Raw genomic sequence first — 22,730 nt, 5'->3', positions numbered from 1 at the left:
TCGATGAACTTCCTCGGTTCTTGTTCCTCTGTCTCGTTTGCAGGCCTGTGGGTCAATGCAGGTCTTTTTATGGGGTCATTGCTCTGTTTTGGCTCCAACATCTTCGGCCTCACTGGCGGTGGTAAACCGTATTTTATTGGCGCCGACGTGGCAAGCGCGGTGACCAACTTGGTAGTTGTGACTTTCTTTGGTCCCGCCGACAAAGCCTTGTCTCTGATTCTTTGAATCGACTCCCCGACGTGTAGGGCCATGTCTTGGGCCTTATGCTCCGCATGCGCCGCGTCTGCATCTGACTTTGAACCGACGATCGTCCCCGTTCCCGTCAGTGATCAAGGATTGGAGCTCTGTCTCGATTCGAGCTGCGTAGCGGCTCCCTTCGGCACCGACGTCTTCGACTCGAAGATCTTCATCGTGGCCTTTGGCGCCCCGCTACTCGAGGGCCTTCTGGAAGCTCCTCGCATCGAAGTCCCTCATTTGTTTCGTCGGCCCGAGGGTTTTGAGGCCTTGGCGCCGACTAGAGCCAGTTGCACTTTTGGTTTCGATTTCGACTGTGCTGGCTTCGGTTTCGTTTTGCTGAGATCAACCAAAGTTGGTTTCGAAACCAATGGCTCAATAATAATGTTCGAAGCCGGGCCTTGTTGCGGGGCTGTTGAACTCGAAGTTAGATCTTGGGTAAGGCCTTGTGGCGATCCCTCGACCTGAGCCGTATTGATATTATGTTCATCGGCCCCCGTATCGACGGTTGGGCCTAGCTCCTCTGAGCTATCTTCCTCGGCCCCAAGGGCCTGAACGTCGACGTCTCCTACCTCGTCGACGACTTCATAATTCTCCTAGTCTTCCAGATACTCCTCTCCATCGGCCTCATAGTCGGATCCATGCACGGATCCCTGCTCCGATAATTCATCTCGGTCCGGTATCTCGATGACTTCTTCGTCTCCGGTCCCGAAGATATTATCTGGTTCAGGCGCAGGCCTATTCGATTGCAATCGAGCCGCGCGTCGGGTCCGGAGAGTCTTCTTTGATCTGAACCGGGCACAGGCCATACATTGGTCCTCATTGTGGTCCGTTGACAAGCATTTGTTGCACACAGGGTGGACGTCGTTGTGTGCATATTTTGCGTTACAAAGCGGACACCTTTTGAAAAGGCCTCGACTCTCCCTCGTCGATGAAACTCGATGCGAGAGGTGAATGAAGCCGCCCGATAGTCGATGTCCTGTAGATAAATGTTATCGATACCGATCGAAACGATACCGACGCTCGCGAAAGCCTTTTGGCTTTGAGAAAAAGTTTCCTAACTTGAGCTAAGATTTGAACATCCGAACCCAATGGCGGAAAAAAACAATCTGAGGATGGAGAGGCTGCCCATGCGCACTGTAGTCCAGTGGAGGAGCCACCTATCCTGTGATACTTCGAAGACTTCTCCAGGACAACAATGTGCAATCATCCGGACCCAACACTAGGCGGCGATCTAATGCAATAGATATGAATTCAGCAGCCCACATGCCTCGAACACAAGGTTTCTGCTGTGAGCATGTTATGCTACCCCAGATGTCGATTAGTAGCCTCCCACGCCTGCAGCACTGCTAGCGTGTGGAATGGGAGCATTCCTTTTGTTGAGTGATGGGTATCTTCCCATACCCATGGCCCAGTGATGCACCCTGTAGGCCGGGTTGTCCCTCCCTCCAAACACCCAGTCATTCACTACAACTAAGAGGGATGCCCAGTAGTAGGCCTGAAGGTCCAGTACTGCCAACCCTCCATCAAAGTCTCCCCGCTGTAGTTTTACCAGGGATATATGTGCTGCTCCTGCATCCCATTGCAGCGCCCTCAGTATAGTGTAAATTTGATTAAAGCAGTCATCTGGGATCTTGTACAAGGTGTTTTGAAACATGTACAAAAGGTGTGGGAGGGTCATCATTTTGAAAAGGGTAGCTCTTCCCATGAGGGAAATGGGAAGAGAGAGTCAGTGGGCTGCATCTGTTTGAAGGCGTTCCATCTGAGGGAGCAAATTGTGAAACAAAAAGTCCCTTTCTGCTCTGCATATAAAAACCCCCAAGTAGCAGAATCCCTCCCTGAGGGGGCAACGGATGGGCATGTCTAGATCATCCTTTGTGAGCGGCTAAATTACTGATTTATCCAAGTTCATCTGGTATCCAGAATAGGTTCTGATGAGAGAAAAAATATACACAACTCTTGGTATCGAAGAGCGGGGTCTGGTCACGTAAAGCAGGATATCGTCTGCGTATAAAGAAATTTTTTCCTCCCATTCTCCATCCCCCATGACTCCTCTAATCAAGGGATCTCCCCGTATCCAGGCTGCCAAGAGTTTTTTGTTCTTTTAAGAGCGTTCCAATGTTTAACAAGGGTTTATGTTAGGGGCCCCAAATTCATCATTTTATAGTACTTTATTACCATTTTTGTGCATTGTGTACTTTTACTACGGATTTCTCGGCTTTTATTTATAAATAATTTTACAGTGACAGTCACCACTGTGAAGTTCTATGTAAGTCACAGTTATCATAGGAAGATAGTTTTTGATTATGCAAATAACTTTGTTGCCATTTGACAAATTCTCATAAAACGTTTAAAAAAAATAAAAAATGAAAACAGTCTTATCCACTTCAGTTGCTTCCTGGATAGTTTCAAGGTGATTTGTCACGCAAGGTTTGAGAAAAAGGGGGTCAGGAAAAAAAAATTCCCATAGGAAAAACTGGCATTTTCCCTAACTATAACGTCCTTTTAACCTTTGGTGTTTAGTGAAAAACATATATATATACATATACATATATATATATATATATATATATATATATATATATATATATATATATATACATATACATATACATATACATATACATATATATATATATATATATATATATATATCTTTTGCAAACGACCTGATTGCATGAAGTCCCTTGGCCCGTTGACAGATGGCGAGATAGACGCCGAGCAGGTCCCTCGACAATTTTATCACCACACACCAGCTTTCATCAAAGAAAATACTCGCACTCAGAGTATGTCACAGTTTATTAGCAAAGGCTACGCGTTTCGACAGCAAAAGCTGTCTTGATCACACGATTTGCTCAAGTAACAGGAAGCCTATACATAGGTTATAGACACCGAAAAGGGACTAAATGTTAGGTAAATGGTGTCTAGAGCAACCTGGCGGCCATCTTAGAGCGGAATAGAGTGACTTATATTGTTATTGACATTTCACATATATAATTAAACCAATAATATTACTGTCCCTCATAATGCAGTATACGTAGCATAAAAACATACAGAATTATAAATTTCAACACAATTGCATTTATACATTTGCAAATGATAAAAAATTTCTTGTTTGACTATTTTCGAAAGAAGATCTAAAATAGTCGAACAAGACATTTTTTATTATTTGCAAATGTATAAATGCAATTGTGTTGAAATTTATAATTCTGTATGTTTTTATGCTACGCATACTGCATTATGAGGGACCGTAATATTATTGGTTTAATTATATATGTGAAATGTCAATAACAATATAAGTCACTGTATCCCACTCTAAGATGGCCGCCAGGTTGCTCTAGACACCATTTACCTAACATTGAGTCCCTTTTCGGTGTCTATAACCTATGTATAGACTTCCGGTTACTTGAGCAAATCGTGTGATCAAGACAGCTTTTGCTGTCGAAACGCGTAGCCTTTGCTAATAAACTGTGGCATACTCTGAGTGCGAGTATTTTCTTTGAAGAAAGCTGGTGTGTGCTGATATATATATATATATATATATACAACACACAGAGCAGAGAGAGGGGTATTAAAGAGCTGCATCCTTGTATCTTTAAAAAAAAATACACCTCTCAGCATGTTTTTACCCCTCCGTGATAAATGTCATGCACTCAACTTTCACTGCAGGACTGCATGGAGAATCAAGGAGACCAAACTTTTTCACTCCTCCTAAGCTTTGCCTCATTCACATTCAGGTAAACAGAATGAAATGGCAAGTCATCACACCTCTATGCCCAAAATATGTTACCCTAAATAAGTGCCTTAACTGAACATCAACATGTGACTTATTTCAAAATGGAGGTTATCATTCTCCTTTCTTTGCCTCATCAAGATTAGATAAAGTGTAAATTAGAACTGAATAGTAATGTGTACCAATTAAAGTTGGAAAATTTTGTACATGCTTCTACATCTTTAATTGATGATGGAGAAAACAAAAGTCTAGGACTACTGCACTGGGATGGATGAATACTTCTTTGGACCGTGAAAGTAATTGGCAATGTGCTTTAAGCTTCGTTGGACAGAGCCCTTACAAGAAGTCAAGTGTCACTATTGACTCGCGGAAATGTAGCACTTGGCAGGCATTGCTTGGGTAAGTAATTTTCTTTGTCTTATGCAAACACATTCCAACTATCAGTTACTTACTTGGCCACTGACTGGATAACTTTAGAAGAAGTATCCTTAATGTTACTAAGAAATCGCTCTGTTCCACCTTTCAGAATGTCAAAAAAACCTCCGTAAGACTGATCTGTTTCTGACGATGTCAAACCTACAATGGAAACAATAATGAAGTGAACAAAATGAAAACGATTCAAATGCATCTGTCTAAATGAATTATTTCCAACATAATACTGATCAATAACAATGACTGGGCATATGTAAGAATGTAAGCTACATTGATAGTCTCAGATTGTTTACACTCCTGTACAAAACTATTTTTCGGAATCTCCCAACTCAAACAGAACTTGGAAAACAAAATGTGAAGTGAAGGCATGCATGCCTCATAAAAAGTCTAAAAGGATGGCGGCACTGGGTCAATCACAGCTGGTCTCTTCAAGGGTCTCCGAAATAAGGCAGTATGATTGTATCAGAGGCCATGGTGAGCACCAAGATAGCGTAAGTGAAATCAAATGTATTTGAAATTACACGAGTATGTGCAGATTAAAGGAAAAAGGAGAAACTCAGAACAACAAGAGGATAACAACTATGGCTGCCTGGGCTCCCTCAGCATTGCTGCCTGCAGAGGGAAGTCAGCTGTCTAGGGTTTTCAGGTTGGCTCAGAGTTGGAATGGCTGCTTGCGGGAACTGACGGGCAAAAAGGACACCTTCCTGGGGGACATCGCTCAAGCAAATTGGCAGGACATAGCTCTTTGGCCCTAATCTAGAAAGCTCCAGAGGGAGAATTGCGGGGTCCTCATCAAGAGAGTGAGATGACTGAGCAATAGAGATGAAGGTAAAGCGTCCTGAAAAGGAAAATATAGTACCTTTTTATTTATAAAAAAAAATATCTTCCAGCCTGCGCAAAAATCCATCTACGACTTTGCCATGGCTGGCTTCTCATGGGAGGGAGTCCTTCAAAAACAAAAGAGCCCCGATAACTCAGACTCTGTTGATCTCCCACTGGATGAACATTCTTTGAGCACTCCTGTGGTTGGTGCACAAGCCAATTCAGCCCCCCTCCCGAATTAGATAGGGAAACTATTGTGACTGGGGAAGGAGGTTTGATAGGATCATATATGAATAAAGATGCTTCATCTGTTCAAATGCTGGGGGCTAACCTTGGGGGACTTACTTTCTCTGGGGTGCCAGATAATATGGCTCAGACCTCTTAGCCTTTGAACCAATGCAATGGGGGTGGGGGGGGGTGGATGATAGGCATCTGATGCAGGAGATGATTCAGGGTGCCTATGATACACAAGAGGCTCTGGATGCATTTTTCTCTCGAGCATGGCAGTGTATCTGAAACGGAAGATGTTGAAAAGGTGGGGGTTAATGAGGTAAATTATACATCGCATAGTATCAACTGGGTTCTCTAGAGGAGGACAGGGCAATTCGAAGGGAGGAAGGATTGGGGAGCCCATCTCGCTTTCAACTAAATAGGTTGAGGAGTTGGTGACATACCTTTGATGAAGGGGTCTTGGACACCACTATTGGTCTGGAGAGGATGGGATTCTGAGAGATATAACTCTTACCCCGACCAAAGAGCATTAATGCAAACCCCCAGAAACTGTGCTCAGACTTTCCAAAGTACAGCAGATCAGTAAATCTCTCCTAGCCACCTTCTTAGATATCAGGCTCAATCAGCAAACTAATCCAGGCCAGACTGAGCCAACGTTATTGCTCATGAGCCTGTCGGCTTCATAGAGAAGGACACAAGATTGACAACTTGTATTTAAAACAACCCACCTGCAGGTTTTATTGCATAAACGGTCTAAAAATATGACCATCTTACAATCTAGGATGCCCGAGATGGGGATTCAGCATAGTGACCTGACTGAGGTTGTGCAGAGTAATCCAGCCCAAATGGAAAGCTAGGGAGCAAGGCTAGAGAATCCATCTACAAAAATGGAACGCACAGAAAAATCACCTTTTTTGGAACAATCTAAGAGTTCTTGGGATCCCCGAAATGAGGACGATGATGTAAGGGCTGATATTGTCTGCCTGTTCTAGGAAGACTTTCCCCAGCTCTAGGACTGGCATATGGATAGTGCTATAAAGAGGGTGCACCTTTTTCCATTTCGTAAATTTAATAAGGGTCGAGCTGCACAATGACTATGCGCTATTTTGATTTATGTTGGCCATTTAATTTTGCAAAAGCTTATTAATCTGGATGCGCGTCCAAAATTCTCGATTAGATTCTGTGGGGTTGAGTTCTTTGTTAGATCGGACTTGTGTCACAAGGCTGTAGAGCAGAGGTGGAGGTTACGAGAACAAATACTGACACTCCAAAAAATGGAGGCTCTTTCCTTTCATCTTGAACCTGCTCAACTAAAAATTATTAAAGAATTATTTTTGCAGCAATTTATCTCAAGGCCGGGACTTAATCAATGCTTACAGAACAATAATCCTCAGGGTGGGGACTTGGTACCTTAATGTCAAATTCAGGTCGAGCTGATTTCTTATGCTAGGTCTGAACTGTTGTTTTTGATAGAAGTATGTAAGATAATGGGTGAATCTGGCAACTGGAGAGTCTACGTTTCTGCATTGACGAGTGGCTCAAATATATGGGATCTCACATTGGTTTCTGTCTTTTGATAATGTTCTATCAAGATATCTACTTTTTGTCCTTTATAGATCTTGTATTTTTTTTCTTTTGCCTTTGGACTTTCAAATTTTTCTTTGTTGGTTAAGGTGACTTTGGGCGCTTAGCGATCCTTGCTCTATGTATTTAAGCATTGGCTGAGGGCCTGTCAATAGGACTGCATTGGTTTATGGGTTGTAAACTTCATCATTTGTCTTGTTCGTACCATTCTAAGCGTGGACATTAGTTGGGAGGGTAGGATGGCCTGGGGTTCTGTTTTGTAGGGATCGATGTTGTGGGTCAGGAGGAGGCCAAGGGTATAATCATTCAGGTATCGTGATTTTTTTTAGCCAAATGTTGGGCAGTGAGCGAGGGATTTAGCTTCTCAACAAAAAATGGAAAAAAAGAAGCAAAAGGGCCAGAGATATGTGGGTGATGGCAAAGAGGTTTAGAACTCAAGTCTGCTATAAATTGTGTGTTTGAAAATACCACTTTTAGAAAGTGGCTATTTTCTTGTTCAACCTTCCTGTGTGCCTCTGCCTGTTTGTGCATTGACTTTCTGGCTTTGGAATGACAGGGGCTGGGGTGGCTCCAAGAGTCTGGGTGAGTCAGCACTGGGCTCAATATTCCTGATCTGCATTTGGAGTGGTGGGAGGAGTAGCACCTGCACCTGAATAGGGCTGTGACTGCCTTCCACAATGCTGGCTCCGCCCCCCTGCTGTGTGTCTGGAGCCAAGGGGGTGAGCAGTAGTGTATCCCCCTTACCCTGACTAGAAGCAAAGGTCCCTATTTGGACAAAGGTACCTACTTCTGTCAACTAGAGACCCCCATTTCTAACAACCCTAATTAAAGTGGTGGTATTGCACACATTCTTATATATAATCTTAAACATGCAGCTACCATCAAATAGCTACTTCTTTCAAGCGCTGAAAAAATAGCTTATACAGCTGGCACGGGCGGATTTTTGAAAGGTGAACATAGTACACATCGGTACATCGCGTTGAGCTGCCTGCTCTCTACAGTTATTTATCGATATATAGCATGGGTTGCATGAAAACCTGGGGTCAGCAGCTCGTCCCTATATCTCGGTTGTTGACACCTCAGTACATCTAATGACGGCAGACCTTTGATGGCATCAGGCTAGTTTAGCCTCTTTATCTGAACTTGTAAGCATCTGGGTTCTCCTCTTATTGAACCATCTCTGGATCTTTCTGTATACCACAATTATCCTAACTTGGACACAGTATGATTAATGTATAGGATAAGGATTTGACTATCCCAATATTCGTCTACTTTCACCATAGTCCTCATCATTTTCTCAGTATCACATCCACTGTATATACTTTTTTGGAGGTGGAACTCCTGAGGAAGGCAGCGTGGGCTGCCGAAACGCGCGTTGAGCTTGGAACACCACCCGATAAATTGTTGTTCTATGGACATTGTTCTCAATAACTTGAATTGTTGTTTAATCAAGCGTTGTTTTTTATCTACATGAATTATCATATTTGAAAGGCTGAATAATTGACTGAAGTTCTTAATAATACTCATGTCAATTCTTGCCTAGAGATGTATAATTATTATACAACCTCTTTTTAGCAACACTGCCATGTATAACAAATACAATTATTTTTCTATTTTTCCATATATTAGGGTCACTATTGATTTTCTGCTTAAATCTTATGTATCAAGTTGCTACTGTCGAGTTGTTTATTTAATTGATGTTGCCCTAGCCCATTTACAGTACGGGCGGAGAAGGAACCACACTTACACAGGGATTTTCTGACAATACCTTTCTACACTGGGAGGCTGGTTTGAAGCTCCAGATATGGAGCTGTGCTACCTATTCGCTCAGGCCTACCACACCCAACATTGTTACCGATTTACTCTATTTATTCCTCACCTGCTGGTACAGCAGCGGTACCTGGCTCAGATTCTCTCGTTTTCCTTCATGGGCACCTCTTTGGGTACTAGTTCCATTGATGATTCCTCAAAAGCATGTCACAGATTATGTCGTAAAATAGAGAAGACTTTTATATTCCCCCTTAATTTCACCTTGTTATCACCCCTCATTGCCAGTCACTCATAAATCACTATGCAGGAGCCAGCTTAAAAGGTGTGGCCTCTAACTCTGTGGGGATCTGTATATTGATGGTGTCTTCCTCTCTCAGACTGAAATCCTGGGTGGTGCCTTTGCATCCCCTTTAGATATTTTCACAAATATCAAACTGAGATAATGTCGAAGTGGACACACAAGACTTCCCTGCCAAACACCCCATCTTTAACACTCTACACACCATGCTGTAAGTTGACAATGCACGACACCTAGTCGTTCTATCGCTCTATAAAGGTTGAATCTCCAAGCTCTCAAGGTCATGCTATGGATCAATTGGAGAGAGACCTTAGTAGGGTCCTTCCTGATGAGCTAGAAATATTGCGGTGCACAAATCAGAAAAATAGCGCCTATTCCCTGGGGGTCTTAGTGACTCCGCAGCAGGAGACGTGTCTCCACAGGAAACTGGAGAGGGGAATATCAAACTTTCAAGTGTACGCTGAGAGATGAAGAGGTCTGCCACACTCCCTGATGGGGTGTGTGGCCATCTTCACAATGGTTGCGCTCCCTAAACTGCTTTATGTTCTTCAGAACATGTACTATTATATCCTACAGGAATATTTACAAAATAGAGGGAGAGGTGAGGTCCGTACTTTGGAATGAAGGCGACCCCAGATTGTCGCTTAAAACACTGCCGCGCAATCCTTACAATGGGGGACTAACCTCCCTGACATGGAGGCATACTACTAGGTAGCCCATTTAATTAATAAAAACAACTAGATCTTTGTCCCCCAGGGTCACTCAACCTTTAGGTTGGAGCGGGCAAAGCTTGAGACGAGATTGTACCTACACTATCTTTACGATGGGTAAGGGACACAACAGCTGCCACAAGCAACCCAAGTGGCCATGTTGGCATTCAGTAAAGCTACCAAAGCAGTCGGATGGGCACGGACAATCACTAGGGAAACACCACTTTGAATAGGAACATGGCTTGGTGAACTGGGGTAACTGAAAGGTTTGGAGTGTGGGAAACAATTACGATCTCCAAAGTAGGGAACATATTGGAAAGCAGGGATATCCTCTGTCTAGCAGGAGTATCAACTGCACTTGAATCAATTTTTGAAGTATGCAACACGGCTGTCGGGCTGACAGGGCTAGAGATCCTGGAATATGCATCCCTAGAAGGGCGGATACTAATTGCAAATTTGGGAAAAGGCACTATTTCACTCACATACAAGAATTTAAATAATAACATACCAGACACCCTGGGAAATCTCAGATTGAGATGGGAGCAAGTTGTGGGGGACATGGAGGGCACAGACTGGGAGACAGCATTGAAGCACCTGAGGAAAGTGGCCATAAAGTCTTGATTGAGGTTGATACAGTTCAAGATCCTCCATAGAGTGTATTACTACAGATACAGGCTTCATGGTATAGGGAGGGCTACTACACCGGCATGTGTCCATTGCAATGAGGCCAGTGGGACCCTCATACACATGCTTTGGGAATTTCCGCTTATACATACATACAGGGTGGCCGAAATTCAGGAACTCAGTGCTATACTAGAGGTTACCCTCCCACACAAACTGAGGTTCTCCTGGGGATTCCCGATGACGTAGACGCCCTGCACACTAAGCACCTATTTAGTGGCTTGAGCCTGGTGGTGGCCAAAAGGGATGTGGCCAGGCTGTGGGGGGCACCGGAGCTACCAACCATTTAAGAATGGATGCGGGGATGGAAATGTACATGGTGGCCAAAAAAGCCACCTATCACAGTAGGTGCTATGCCCGTAAATTCCACAAGGTATGGGGGGCTTCATGGAATACTTTGGGCTGGGGTCTGAGGAGAGCAGAAGCGGACCTTCCCTAAACTCGGCATTGGTGGCTGTTAATATCAAAGGTGGTGGAGCATAAATGTCTGTCTTGAGTTGAACCAAGTGAGTGAAGTAAGAAATCCCAACTTCCTAACAACATACGAGTGGTGGGGGTGCCTGAAGGGGCAGAAGGGCCCAGCGTGGACCTCTTCCTAGAAGCCCTTATCCTTAATCAACTTAAACCCCAAGAGACTCTCTCCATTATTCTCCATCGAGATGGCGCACAGGGCTCCAATCCCTAAGCCACGGCCTGGTGCGCCGCCCCGCACAATTATTGCTCGTATGCTGAACTTACGTGACCGAGATGCAATCCTGCAAGCAGCTACAGTGAAAGGAGATCTTCCCTACGATAACGCGACGATCAGATTCTTCCCGGATTTTACCTTGAAAGTGCAGAAAGACCGTTGCTTCTTTGAGGGCGTTAAGCAGGCGCTTAGGGACAGAGGTATAAAGTACATGATGTTCTTCCAAGCTAAATTGAAGGTATCAGATGGAGAAAAATCATGGTTCTTCACGACACCGGACGACGCCCACCGTTGGCTTGATAAGGTGCCGGCCACATCCCAACCCCGCAGAGAAGGCACAGCCAACAGAATTGCTAATTCCTATAACAGACACAGATCGCAGGCCCAGAAATAGGCAAAGCTCGCCGTCAAGATCCAGATCCGGGAGCCCTGGCAGCTACATTGCCCGCTCCAGGAAGTGAAAGACTGCACTGACCAGAATGGTCGGTAGATAGATTACTTATTGACTTATCTGTAATGGGGGGTGGATGAGCTCTGATTTGAAGCCTCAGCGGCGCACAGGACCGAACTGGAGGTACTCAGTCTCAGTTGGGGACTAAAGACACTCATATACGTCATCGGGGAATGTATAATTTGATTGGGATTGCTGCGGGCTGGAGAGGGAGAGACTCACAGGCGCCACTCTGCGCAACCCTACCTTCATGATTTCTTCATTGTTGGGGATCATAGGCACTCTGCTATTGGGGAGGTGGGTAGTTTTGAACCTACTAGGCAGGAATGCAGGGAGGGGGGTATGTTTGGGGGGTAGATATGGGGAAGTTTTATCGTTATCAATGTATCTTCTGAGTAGATATGTGTATAATGTTGAAGTTCTTGTGGTTCTAGATCTGCAGCTGTCACTGTATATACACTTTGAAACTTTACACGTCACGACTCTCACACCTCAACTCAACACGAAGACTACCATGCCCAATGGTGTCAAATGACCTAACAACACAGCGTACCACACGGCCGAAGCTGTAATTTCTTTCCTGGAGCGTCAATGGCCTCCGGGATAATATAAAACGGGGTTTAGTACTACAATACCTGAAGCGTATGTCTCTGGCCGTTACACTGCTACAAGAGACACACCTGAAGGGCTCCACGTGTCGGGCCCCGGATAGATGGGGGTTCCAATTAGTGTTGCACTCCGAGTTCTCGACCGGATTCCGGGGGTTGGGGATACTGATACGGAAACAGTTCCCCCTCATTCTCCACCGTGCATTTAAAGACGACCAGGGGCGCTTTGCGACGGTGTCTATGCAGTGGGAAGGACGCCCGATTAAATTCGTATTGGTCTACATACCGCCTACACTACAAACTCCCGCCCTACGGGATTTGGGGAAATTTCTCTCAACACTACCAGAGGGAGACTTAGTGATGGGAGGAGATTTTAATATGACCGCAAACAACACCCTACATTGCACGCCGACCCGCCCACAACATAAGGTTAGCTCACCTCTAACAGACTTCTTAGGGATGCTCACGGCCTGTTAGACATATGGAGGTTCCAAAACCCCAATGAGAAGCACTACACATTCCATTCAGCCGCACATAATAGCCTTTTTTCATATAGACTACGTGTTAGTGGCAGTGGACAGCCTGGAAAAGCTAGGTAGGGCCGCACACCTGCCCAGGAGAATCTCTGACCACTCACCGATCACGGCAGACTAATTACACATCGCACTACTCAAAGTCATATGTATCCTATAAATCCCGGGGTATCTCCTGAACTCTAAGATCAAGAAAGCTTTAGTCAGGGCAACCACGCACTACTTTCAAGATAACGAAGCTTCAGTCTCTTCCCCAGTTACCTTATGGGAAGATTTGCCCCCTCCAGGGCTTTTCCCAGTCCGGCTGTATAAATATTAAAAAGTAAAGGGGCAAGAACGCACCCTTGTTTGAGGCCATTGTTGGTTGGAACCTTAGTTGTTACTGACGTTAGGCTGGTTTTGATGCGCACCCAGGTCCCTTCATAAAGAGCAATTATTGCCTTTAACAGCTTTTGAGGAATACCCCAGTTGATAAGTTTTCCCCATAGCTTCCCACAGTCAACTCGGTCAAAAGCTGCACTGTAATCCACAAAACAGCAAAACAACGTAAGTTGTGATGGCTGGGTCGCACGTAGTAACAAGTTTCCCAGTACTAGGATGTTGTCTATGGTGGAGCTTTGGGGCCTGAAACCAGATTGGAAAAATTGAAGCATATTATGATCTTTTGCCCAGGTTTCTAGTTCCTTCAACAATACTCTGTCATGCTTTTGCTTCTATATCTAATAGAGCTTCAAGCCGATAATTTTCGGGTTTCGTGCGGTCCCCTTTTCTGTGAATCAGGAAGAGTATTGACTTTTTCCACGATGAAGGAAAGGTGGAAGATTCAAATGCAACCTTAAAAAGTGGTGTTAACTGATCTGCCCAGAATCTGTGAGTGACTTTAAACACTGCCGCTGGGACATCATAGGGACCCGGCACGCCGTCCGACCTCATTTTTCTGATCAGGTTGGTTATCTCATCCTTGTGATAGCAGGAATTTTTCCATCTTTATGGGTTACTGGAGGGGTTTGTTGTATTTGGGTATCAGTCGTGTTCTGCTGTGTTGTATACAGTTGCTTTGCATATTTGACCCACTCGGAGGCTGCCATCCCGTTTTCCTTGCTCTGACCGGTATGGCTCTGTTGTCTGATATATCTCCAAAGTTGGATGTGACCCTTTTCTTTGAAAAGGTTAAATATTTTCAGCCACTCTGCCTTGATTTTCTATAATCTAATTTCCCATATTTTCTTCCTGTGTTCCCTGCGAAGAAGCACTTTTATTTCCCATGTATAGGGATTTGTAGCTCCTATTCTTCTTGCCTTCAAGGCCTTTGAAAGACTCCGCTTGGTTTGCGCTAGGGCCCTTGGTTTTAGTTATGATGATAGGCTTTGTGGATAGGAGTCCTGTGCTTTAGAGCTTGCAGTATGAGAGCATTTTCAAATTCATAAGTTCAGGATGTGTGCTATACAATAACCTCTTTTTTGTTTAAAAGACCTTAATGTTGCGCCAGGTATAATAACAATTTATGCCACATTTCGGGTGCACATGACAAGTGACTTGCATTTTAGTTCACTACTGGTTGTGTCGTTGGTGGGGAGGGGTTGCATGAATATTTCTAGTTACATTTTTAAAAACTATCACTTCTAATAAATACCTCTCAATGTACTGATATCATCCAATCTAGTAAGGTACTATCACGTCTGTCTATTAAATGCCTCTCAAAATGTTATGATCTAATGTACTGCGGTAAAACGCTTCAGCGTGCCAAAGAAGTACACTTTTTCTTAACTTTGGAGCGGCTTTAGCACATTTTACATGTTTGTTGCATTATTTACATTTCAAACCATTTCATGGCTTGTACATGGGCTCTTAGAGCAAAGCCAGAGCATTGGCTCAGCTCTTTTATGTTGTTCACTCGTCCACCATCACTTAATAGTACTGAGGAATCAGTGTTCTCATTAGATGATCTTTGCAGCAAAGAAAGCCATGATAAAAGGGGGTTGAGCTGTACCTGTGTAATCCTAAAATAAAATAAAAAACATATAGGGAAAGTGCTGGAAACACATTGTTTGCCATTTTTAAAAACATTTTCTTAAGGAGGGTGAACCACAAACAGTACTAAGGAGGCTAGGGCTTTCCTCTCACACCATAAAAATGTCATTACTGTCTCCTTAGAATCTGTGAATTTTGAACAAATTTGTGTGTAAATTGTTCTGTACAATATAAAATGTGAACCCATATTTTGAAAGTTTTATAGGTGTGGAGAACTCCCTTCTTACTAACCATTAGAGAGGAAGTTGTTATTTTAAAAAAATGTTTTTATTGTAAACATTAAGATCTGCTTGTACAAGTAATCATCTGCAAAAACACTTCATTACATTACAACTATTCCATTCCATTTCACCAAGTTCGACTTCACAATTCGGGGGGGGGGGGGGGGGGGGGGGGGGGGGTTGGGGGGACGAGCGGCTACATATATCTCCTCTATACTTATTCCTTTTCCCCCATACTCTACCCCATTTTTTGGGACATTTCCTATTTACAAACGTGGCCTTCTCCACCACCATTGCCACATCCATATCCTTGGCCCATTGCACTACAGATGGTGTGTTTTCAGCCCCCCATTGTTGGGCAATGTTTCTCTTGGCTAGGCTATTATCATGCCTGTCGTAGCCCATTGTCGTTCGGCGTGTGTAAGATCCGTAGGTCCCCACATATTTAAAAGACAACATTTGGGCTCCAGCGGGACTTGTTTCTCCGTTACCTCTGCAATGGTCCGCATCACTGCTTCCCAGTATGGTCCCAGTTTCGTACAGTCCCACAGCGTGTGATAGAAGGTGCCTACATCCCCACACCGTCGCAGGCAATTCGGGTCAGTGGACCTTCCCATCTTGTGCAGAACCACCCTAGTATAATAGGACCTATGTAGTACTTTGAACTGTACCAGCCGTAGTTTGGAGGGGATCGCCACCTCCTTAGGCGACGCTACCACATCTCGCCAATCAGGGTCATACATTTCTCCTACCTCTATCTGCCAGGCTTGCCTGAGACGGTAAAGTGGGTCCGCCCGGTTATTGGTTTTTTTTTTTGTATGTTAGTGACGTTGCTCGTTTGTATAAGTGGTCCGTGAGCAATCGGTCTTCCAGGGGTGACGACTCCGGGAGAGTCTCGGCTGGGGGGAAGGACCGCCTCTATGGCATGTTTGATTTGCATGTATCTAAACTGTTCCCTCTGGGCCATCTTGTACTGATCTTGCAGGTAGGCGAAACTTACCACCTCCCCATTACGCCATAGGTCTCCCAGCCAGGAGATTCCAATCATGTCCCAGTTTCGGAACCCTTTGCTATTGCCTAATGTTCCTAGTTGGCCTGTGTCCCATAAGGGCGTGTGCTGTGTAAATCTACCCTTCCACCCCAGATCTCTGTTGACTGTATGCCGAATGTGAACAGTATGTTTAGCTGGGCCCATGAGGTTACTGGTTCTGCGTAGGGCATAAAGCGCTCTGTTAACCCCTCCAACCCCGAGGGTCATCCTGTTTAAGTGATATGTGGTATCTGTGTCTGGTACATGTAACCATTGGTTAATTACAGTGAGTTACGAGGCCCAGTAGGACGCCTTTATGTCTGGCAGGGCTATCCCACCATCATACCAGCTCCGCGTCAGCTTGTGCGCAGCTATCCTGGCCGGCTTGCCGTCTCATAAGAGGGCCGTTACCTCTGAGTTTACTGCTTTAACGTATGTGTCTGGGACTGGGTTGGTCACAAAACACAATTACCCCTGACGCCATAAATTACAGAATTGTTTTTCGCAGTAGTCCCTTTTATTGACTGTGTATGTATTCAATGATTTTACTTTTTCTCTTTCTATTCTTTTATCGCATTTCCAATTATCCTCTTCGATTTACATGTATTACATTAACGATATTTACAACATTTATACTGTACATTTCATATATACATATACATAGAATTTCTGTTTTTTGTGTACATTTGAAGAGTTCCAACTATCTCCTATACACAGTGTCCTACTGACTTAGGGATGTCAAGATATACCTTTTTCTTGATCCTATCCACATCAATCAGTAATGGTCCTAACTTGTATGGTCAAAGCAATATATCCTTCAATATGAATCCTCATATATGTAGCAGAAAATGTCCTTTTCATACTATAGATTAGTCGCAATATCTGACTTTTTATTTATGTTTTTTCTTAAACTTTATGACCAATTAATATCGCCGACGCGTTTCGACCTTGTCATTGTGGGACCTGCACTTTTGTTTTTTATCAAGGTCTTCCTCGGGGCTGTGTTTACACTGTTGTAGGACAAGCTTCAGATCTATAAAAATAGTAAAATAGGGTTGCTTTTAGTGAAGGGCATTGTAAGTTTAGAGAGTACCAAACTACATTCGTTGTTATCGTCGTTAATATGTACATACCCGCCTTGATGGTGACGCTGGGTACTTATTATTCTCTCCTGTGTGGTAAAAAAGTATCCATTAGGTCTGTAAGAGTGTGGGTTCTCGTGCAGTTAGTGTTATACAATTGACTGTAGGGCTTTTGGAACGGGTGGTTACATACCCTCAGTTTTTCACTTTTTTCACGGAGGGGTCGTCAGTTATCTGCCTTCCTTCTTGATAATCTGGGGCCAGGAACTCGTGAAGGATCTCTGTTAGGGAGGCACCAGACTGGTATCTTAGTTAGCTTGTTTTGGTACACGGACGTTTTTCGATAAGTTCAAATATGGCGCACATGCTTTTTTAAGTGTGCCACATCTTTTTATATCGGGTGTCCGAAAGTCTGCTGTTATGTAGCTATTTTTCGTACCTGTTTGTTCCTTTTTTCTCTGCTCTTTTGTGATTCCTCTCTCCTTACATATTCTTGTCTTCCGTGTCTCCGTCGTCACTTTACTTCCGTGTTCGGGCGTCTTGGATCTGAGCTTGATGTATAACGTATCTGTTTTACTTTTAGTTCCGTGTCACGTGATATTTGAAATTTCTGGGGTTTGTTGTTTTTGATGGCACTTTTCCTTGTATTTCGGGATGTTGTAGCTGAAACATGTCCTTAAACACCCTACTTTTTTTGTATATGTTATGGACCCACAGCCCGCTTGTAGTCCTTTTGCTTAGGTGCAATTAGTCAGTTCTGACATCTCATTCAGACCATTTTCTGTTGTTCCCAAATACAAAATGATTTTTGCTTCAAATTTCGACATGTTTTCTACATTGTTTCCCACGATGTGTTTCAGAACTGTCCATTTCATCTCTTTTTCTGAGTGTCCCATCTCTATGCAGTGTTGGACCATTGGTGCGTTAGGTGTTTTACATTTGATTCCCGACCGATGTGTTATTCTTTTCTTTATTGGTTGGCTTGTCTTCCCTACGTAAGCCATAGAGCATGGACATACCACACAGTATATTACATTCTGCGTATTGCAATTTGTAAATTCTTCGTGATATATGTATTTTTTCCCATATTGGAATTTTGTTCCCTCTATTGCGTTGGCACATGAGACGCAGTTACCACATTTGTTATGTCCTTTCACAGGTGGTAATGCCAACATAGACCTCAATGATGTATTTTGTTTTCTTACCGCTGTGTTTGCCCGTACTAGTTTGTCTTTAATACTGGAGTTCTTTTTTAAGGCAAAGATCGGTAAATGCTTAAATTGTTCCAAACTTTTTACTGTGTTCCAATTTTTTCTGATTATTTTCTGTATTTCGTTGGTTACACCAGAGAAAGTGGTTACACATACCAACGGTGTTTTGGTGTCTTTACACTTTGGGGTTAGAAGGGTCTCTCTTGGCATGTACCATGCTCTTTTCATGGCCTTTTTTAGAAGCTTCCTTGGATAACTTATCTCTAGCAATTTCTCCAGGAGCAATGATGCGTTGGCAAAGTAATCTTTTTTCGTACAGTTGCGGCGTATTCTTATGAATTGGCTCAAAGGCAGATTTTCTCTCCGATTTCTCTGGTGGAAGCTTCTAAAATGAAGGAATGTTTTTCTATCTGTGTCTTTGGTATATAATGTTGTGTATATATACCCTCCTTCATGTCGAATAAGAAGATCCAGAAAATTCACTTCTATTTTGCTCTTGTTTGTGGTGAATTGAATATCTTGGTTTCTGTCATTTAGCCATTTTGTGAAATTTAATAATTGTTCTTCACTGCCTCGCCGCAGCATGAAAACGTCGTCTATATAACGGTACCACATTTTAATGTGGCCGTCATATGGATTGTTATGGAAGATCCATCTTACTTCAAACGCTGCCATGAACATTATGGCCATTTCCAGAGCAAAAGGACACCCCATCGCGGTGCCCTTCACTTGGATGTATTTAATGCCATTGAATGTAAAGAAATTATTTTTCAAGCATATCTCTGCCAGTTTTAAGAGATAGTCTGTCGGGACATTATGGGGGCGTTGTCTTTTTTCTAGAAAACTTTCCATTACTTCTAGGCCTGCTTCATGTTGAATGTTCGAATACAGGCTTACAATATCTAGTGTGACTAGAAATTCTTGTTCTTCTTCAAATGGGTAATCTTCAAGAATTGCAATTGCCTGCATCGTGTCTTTAATGTAGCTTGTTGTCTCTGCAACTAATGGCTTCAGGAAAGTGTCGACATATTTTGCCGGATGTTCTAGTATTGAGTTCACACCTGATATTATAGGTCTTCCTGGAGGGTTCTTTTGGTCCTTGTGTATTTTCGGTAGGATATACATTAATGGTGTTCGTGGGTTTTCATTAATCATGTATTTAGCTTCTTTTTTAGATAGCCACCCTCCTCCTTCTCCTTTGTTTTTTAGTATTTCTAGTTTGGATTTGATTTTATTATTCCAGTCTTCGTCTGTCTTCCAGGAGTATTGCTCATCACTCAGTTGTCGTATCACTTCTGCTTCATAATTTTCTCGTTGGAGTATCACTACTCCACCGCCTTTATCAGCAGGTTTTACAATTTTGTCATTCTTCTTTAGATTTTCTAGCGCTACCTTTTCTTGTTTGGGCAAATTCCATTTTGTATAGATCCTCTTGTTTTCAAGACTTGATAGATCTCGCAGTACATTCTTCTCGAATGTCAGCAATTCTATTGGCATGTTTGTGGTGTTAGGGAAGAAAGTAGACTGGTTCTTTAAACCAGAGTAGTTCCTCTCTTGGTATCCTGGATGATCCGCAAAGAAAATTTTTAGTCTCATTTTCCTGAATAGTTGTATGATTTCTAATCTGTTGAGTCCTATATCTGGTTTAACTGTTAGGATGAATGAAAGCCCTTTTTGTAGCACACTTGTTTCTTCTGGTGTAAGTACGTGATTAGATAGATTGTATACAGGGTTTTCTTCTCTTCTTACCATCGATAGACATTCCTTCTCGTGGTTATCTGTTTCGGCGATTTCCTCTGTCCAAAAAAGGTTTAGGTCAGTGGCTAGTGGAGATGTACACGAGACTGATCAAGACGGCCAGTAGACTAGCCACTGACCTAAAGGTGGAGATACAAACAATAGAAATACGTCTGAAGAACTACGAATCTCCGGCCAATCTAAAGAAATACCTTGACGAACTAAACAAAACATTAAATGACTTTGAAACAACTCTCAAAGCAAACAAATATGAGAAACTGAAAAAAGACACCAGTAGGTGGACAAAAGAAAGAATCTACCCTTACATAAAAGACAATTATAAACCATCAAGCGACAATGTCACAAACGATGACTCATCCGACGCTGGATCGAACAGCTCAAACTCTAGTGGCAACAAAAGCCCAAGATACCAGGGCACACGGAGGAACCTTCGACGACCCAATTATCGTGGTATGAGGGGATGGAACAGCTATCCGCAGCCTATGATGTACCCCCAACAACAGTATGGCCCACCTCCCTTTCAACATCCACATGGCCCCTTCCCACAATGGGGATACCAACAAGACTATGGCTACTTTGATCAATCGGCTCCTTTTTTAGGAGCACGCCAAGGACGGAACAAGGGGAGGAACCGGAGAGGCACCTCCGTACATTGGAACACCGAAGAAGAAGAAACCCCGAGGGTGTCAACCAGGAGCATGACAGGGGCGAGCAAGAATCAGAAATGAGCCTAGTGGTGAACCTTACCGGCACGGAGCTATCTGAATCGCAAAAAAGAGTACTGGAGAAAGGCCTAGGATACGTGCCTACTGCCAATATGGATAAATTTCACCTCTGTAAAGAGATTCAGGAGTTTATAAGAAGGTTAAAACTCCCGATCTTTTTTAAAGATAAAAAGGATAACACCGAACAAGGAGACACGGGACTCAAGCCAAAATCTACCTTCACCCCGATGAACAACACACTCCCCATTGAACTCCTGACTTTCGAGAAAGCAGTTATGAAGGATCTCGAGGAACTCAATCCAATGCAGAAACGAGTCTTCCAAAACATTTCCAATGAAGAGCGACAAGCATTGCGAGAATTGAGCAACAACAAAGAAGTGGTGATAAAACCAGCAGATAAGGGGGGTGCAACTGTGATACAAAACAAAGAACAGTATGACAAGGAGTGCACAAGATTACTAGAAGATCAAAGAAACTATGAGGTCCTACGCACTGATCCTACCGAGAGAATAACAATAAAGATCAAGACGATGGTAGAGGAGGCATTGACCCACAATTGGATTACTAGAAAGGAAGGGGAGTTTCTGTGTCAGAAGAACCCGAGAACCCCTTACCTGTACACCCTACCGAAGATCCATAAGAACCTTGAGAACCCCCCGGGAAGACCCATCGTCTCAGAGATTGGGTCGGTTCTTGAGCCGGTGTCCAGATTCGCGGACGCATTTCTGAGACCTATGGTTCAAAGGACATCTACTTATCTCAGAGACACCAAAGACGTGCTAAAATTACTTGAGGAATTGACATTTGACCCGCATACGCAGCTTCTTATCAGCTGTGACGTAGAGAGCCTTTACACCAGCCTGCCGCACAATGAAACCCTTGCAATAATTGAAGATGTTCTCTTTGAAGACGATTGGGAGTACCAAACCCCACGAAATGTGGTTATGGATTGCTGTTCTCTAGCACTAAAGGAGAACTTTTTCGAGTACAATGGCACCCTATACCTCCAGAAGCACGGGACCAGCATGGGGAGCACATTTGCTCCCAGCATAGCTGATCGCTATGTGCACCACCTTGAGGAAACTAGGATACTGAACCCCAGAAATCCATTCAGAAACAACATCATGACCTGGAAAAGGTACATCGATGATATCCTTATCATCTGGGATGGAGATGAAAGGACCGCTCAGCAGTTCCTCACTTGGCTCAACTCACAAGATGAGTTTTTGAAATTCACCAGTATCACCACAAACAATAACTTAGTATTTCTGGATTTGAACAACTTCCCGAAAAATGGCAGATTGATGACAACAACACACTTTAAGAGCACTTCCAAGAACTGCCTATTGATGTACCAAAGTTTTCATCCGAAACATCTGTGGGACAATTTACCTTATGGACAGTTCCTGCGCCTCCGCAGGAATTGCACAGAAATTGCCAACTTCAAGCTACAGTCCAACGACTTACGGGAGAAACTAAAGACCAGAAACTACCCCAAGAGAATCATCGATCAAGCATATAAAAGAGCGAGGAACAACTGCAGAGAAAGTCCCCTGGAAGCTAAAGTACAAAGAGAGGAAAAGCAGAGACCCAAATGCGTCACTACTTATAACACAAGCTCTGACCAAGTGACCAAGATTATTAATAAGAACTGGAAGATTCTTAATAGTGCCGGTCTACAGATTCCAAAACCAATGTTTTCGCACAAGAAAGCACAAAGTGTAAGAGATATATTGGTACACACTAGACCGAGGGAAGACAAGGTGAATACCCAAGGGAACTCTAACTTTGTACAAGGACATTACCCATGCGGGGGATGTAAGGTGTGTTGTCTGACCAAAAAGAGTAAAACACTAATCTTCAATAATGGGACAAAATGGGAGCAGAGACGCTTCAG

General features: G+C 43.4%; 1 protein-coding gene across 1 annotated transcript in view; it reads right to left on the bottom strand.

Annotated features, from left to right (window-relative positions):
- The window catches only part of GAK (cyclin G associated kinase), a 1,786,158-nt gene that overhangs the window by 1,073,598 nt on the left and 689,830 nt on the right, over positions 1 to 22,730 (bottom strand). Inside the window, exon 11 of the mRNA XM_078676333.1 lies at positions 4,420 to 4,543. Coding sequence (XP_078532459.1) covers positions 4,420 to 4,543 — 124 coding nt within the window. The remainder of the gene's footprint in view (positions 1 to 4,419; positions 4,544 to 22,730) is intronic.

The sequence above is a fragment of the Lissotriton helveticus genome, chromosome 2_1 (assembly GCF_964261635.1).
Source record: "Lissotriton helveticus chromosome 2_1, aLisHel1.1, whole genome shotgun sequence".
In the NCBI taxonomy this organism is placed as follows: Eukaryota; Metazoa; Chordata; class Amphibia; order Caudata; family Salamandridae; genus Lissotriton; species Lissotriton helveticus.
This window is presented reverse-complemented; position numbering and strand designations above follow the sequence as displayed.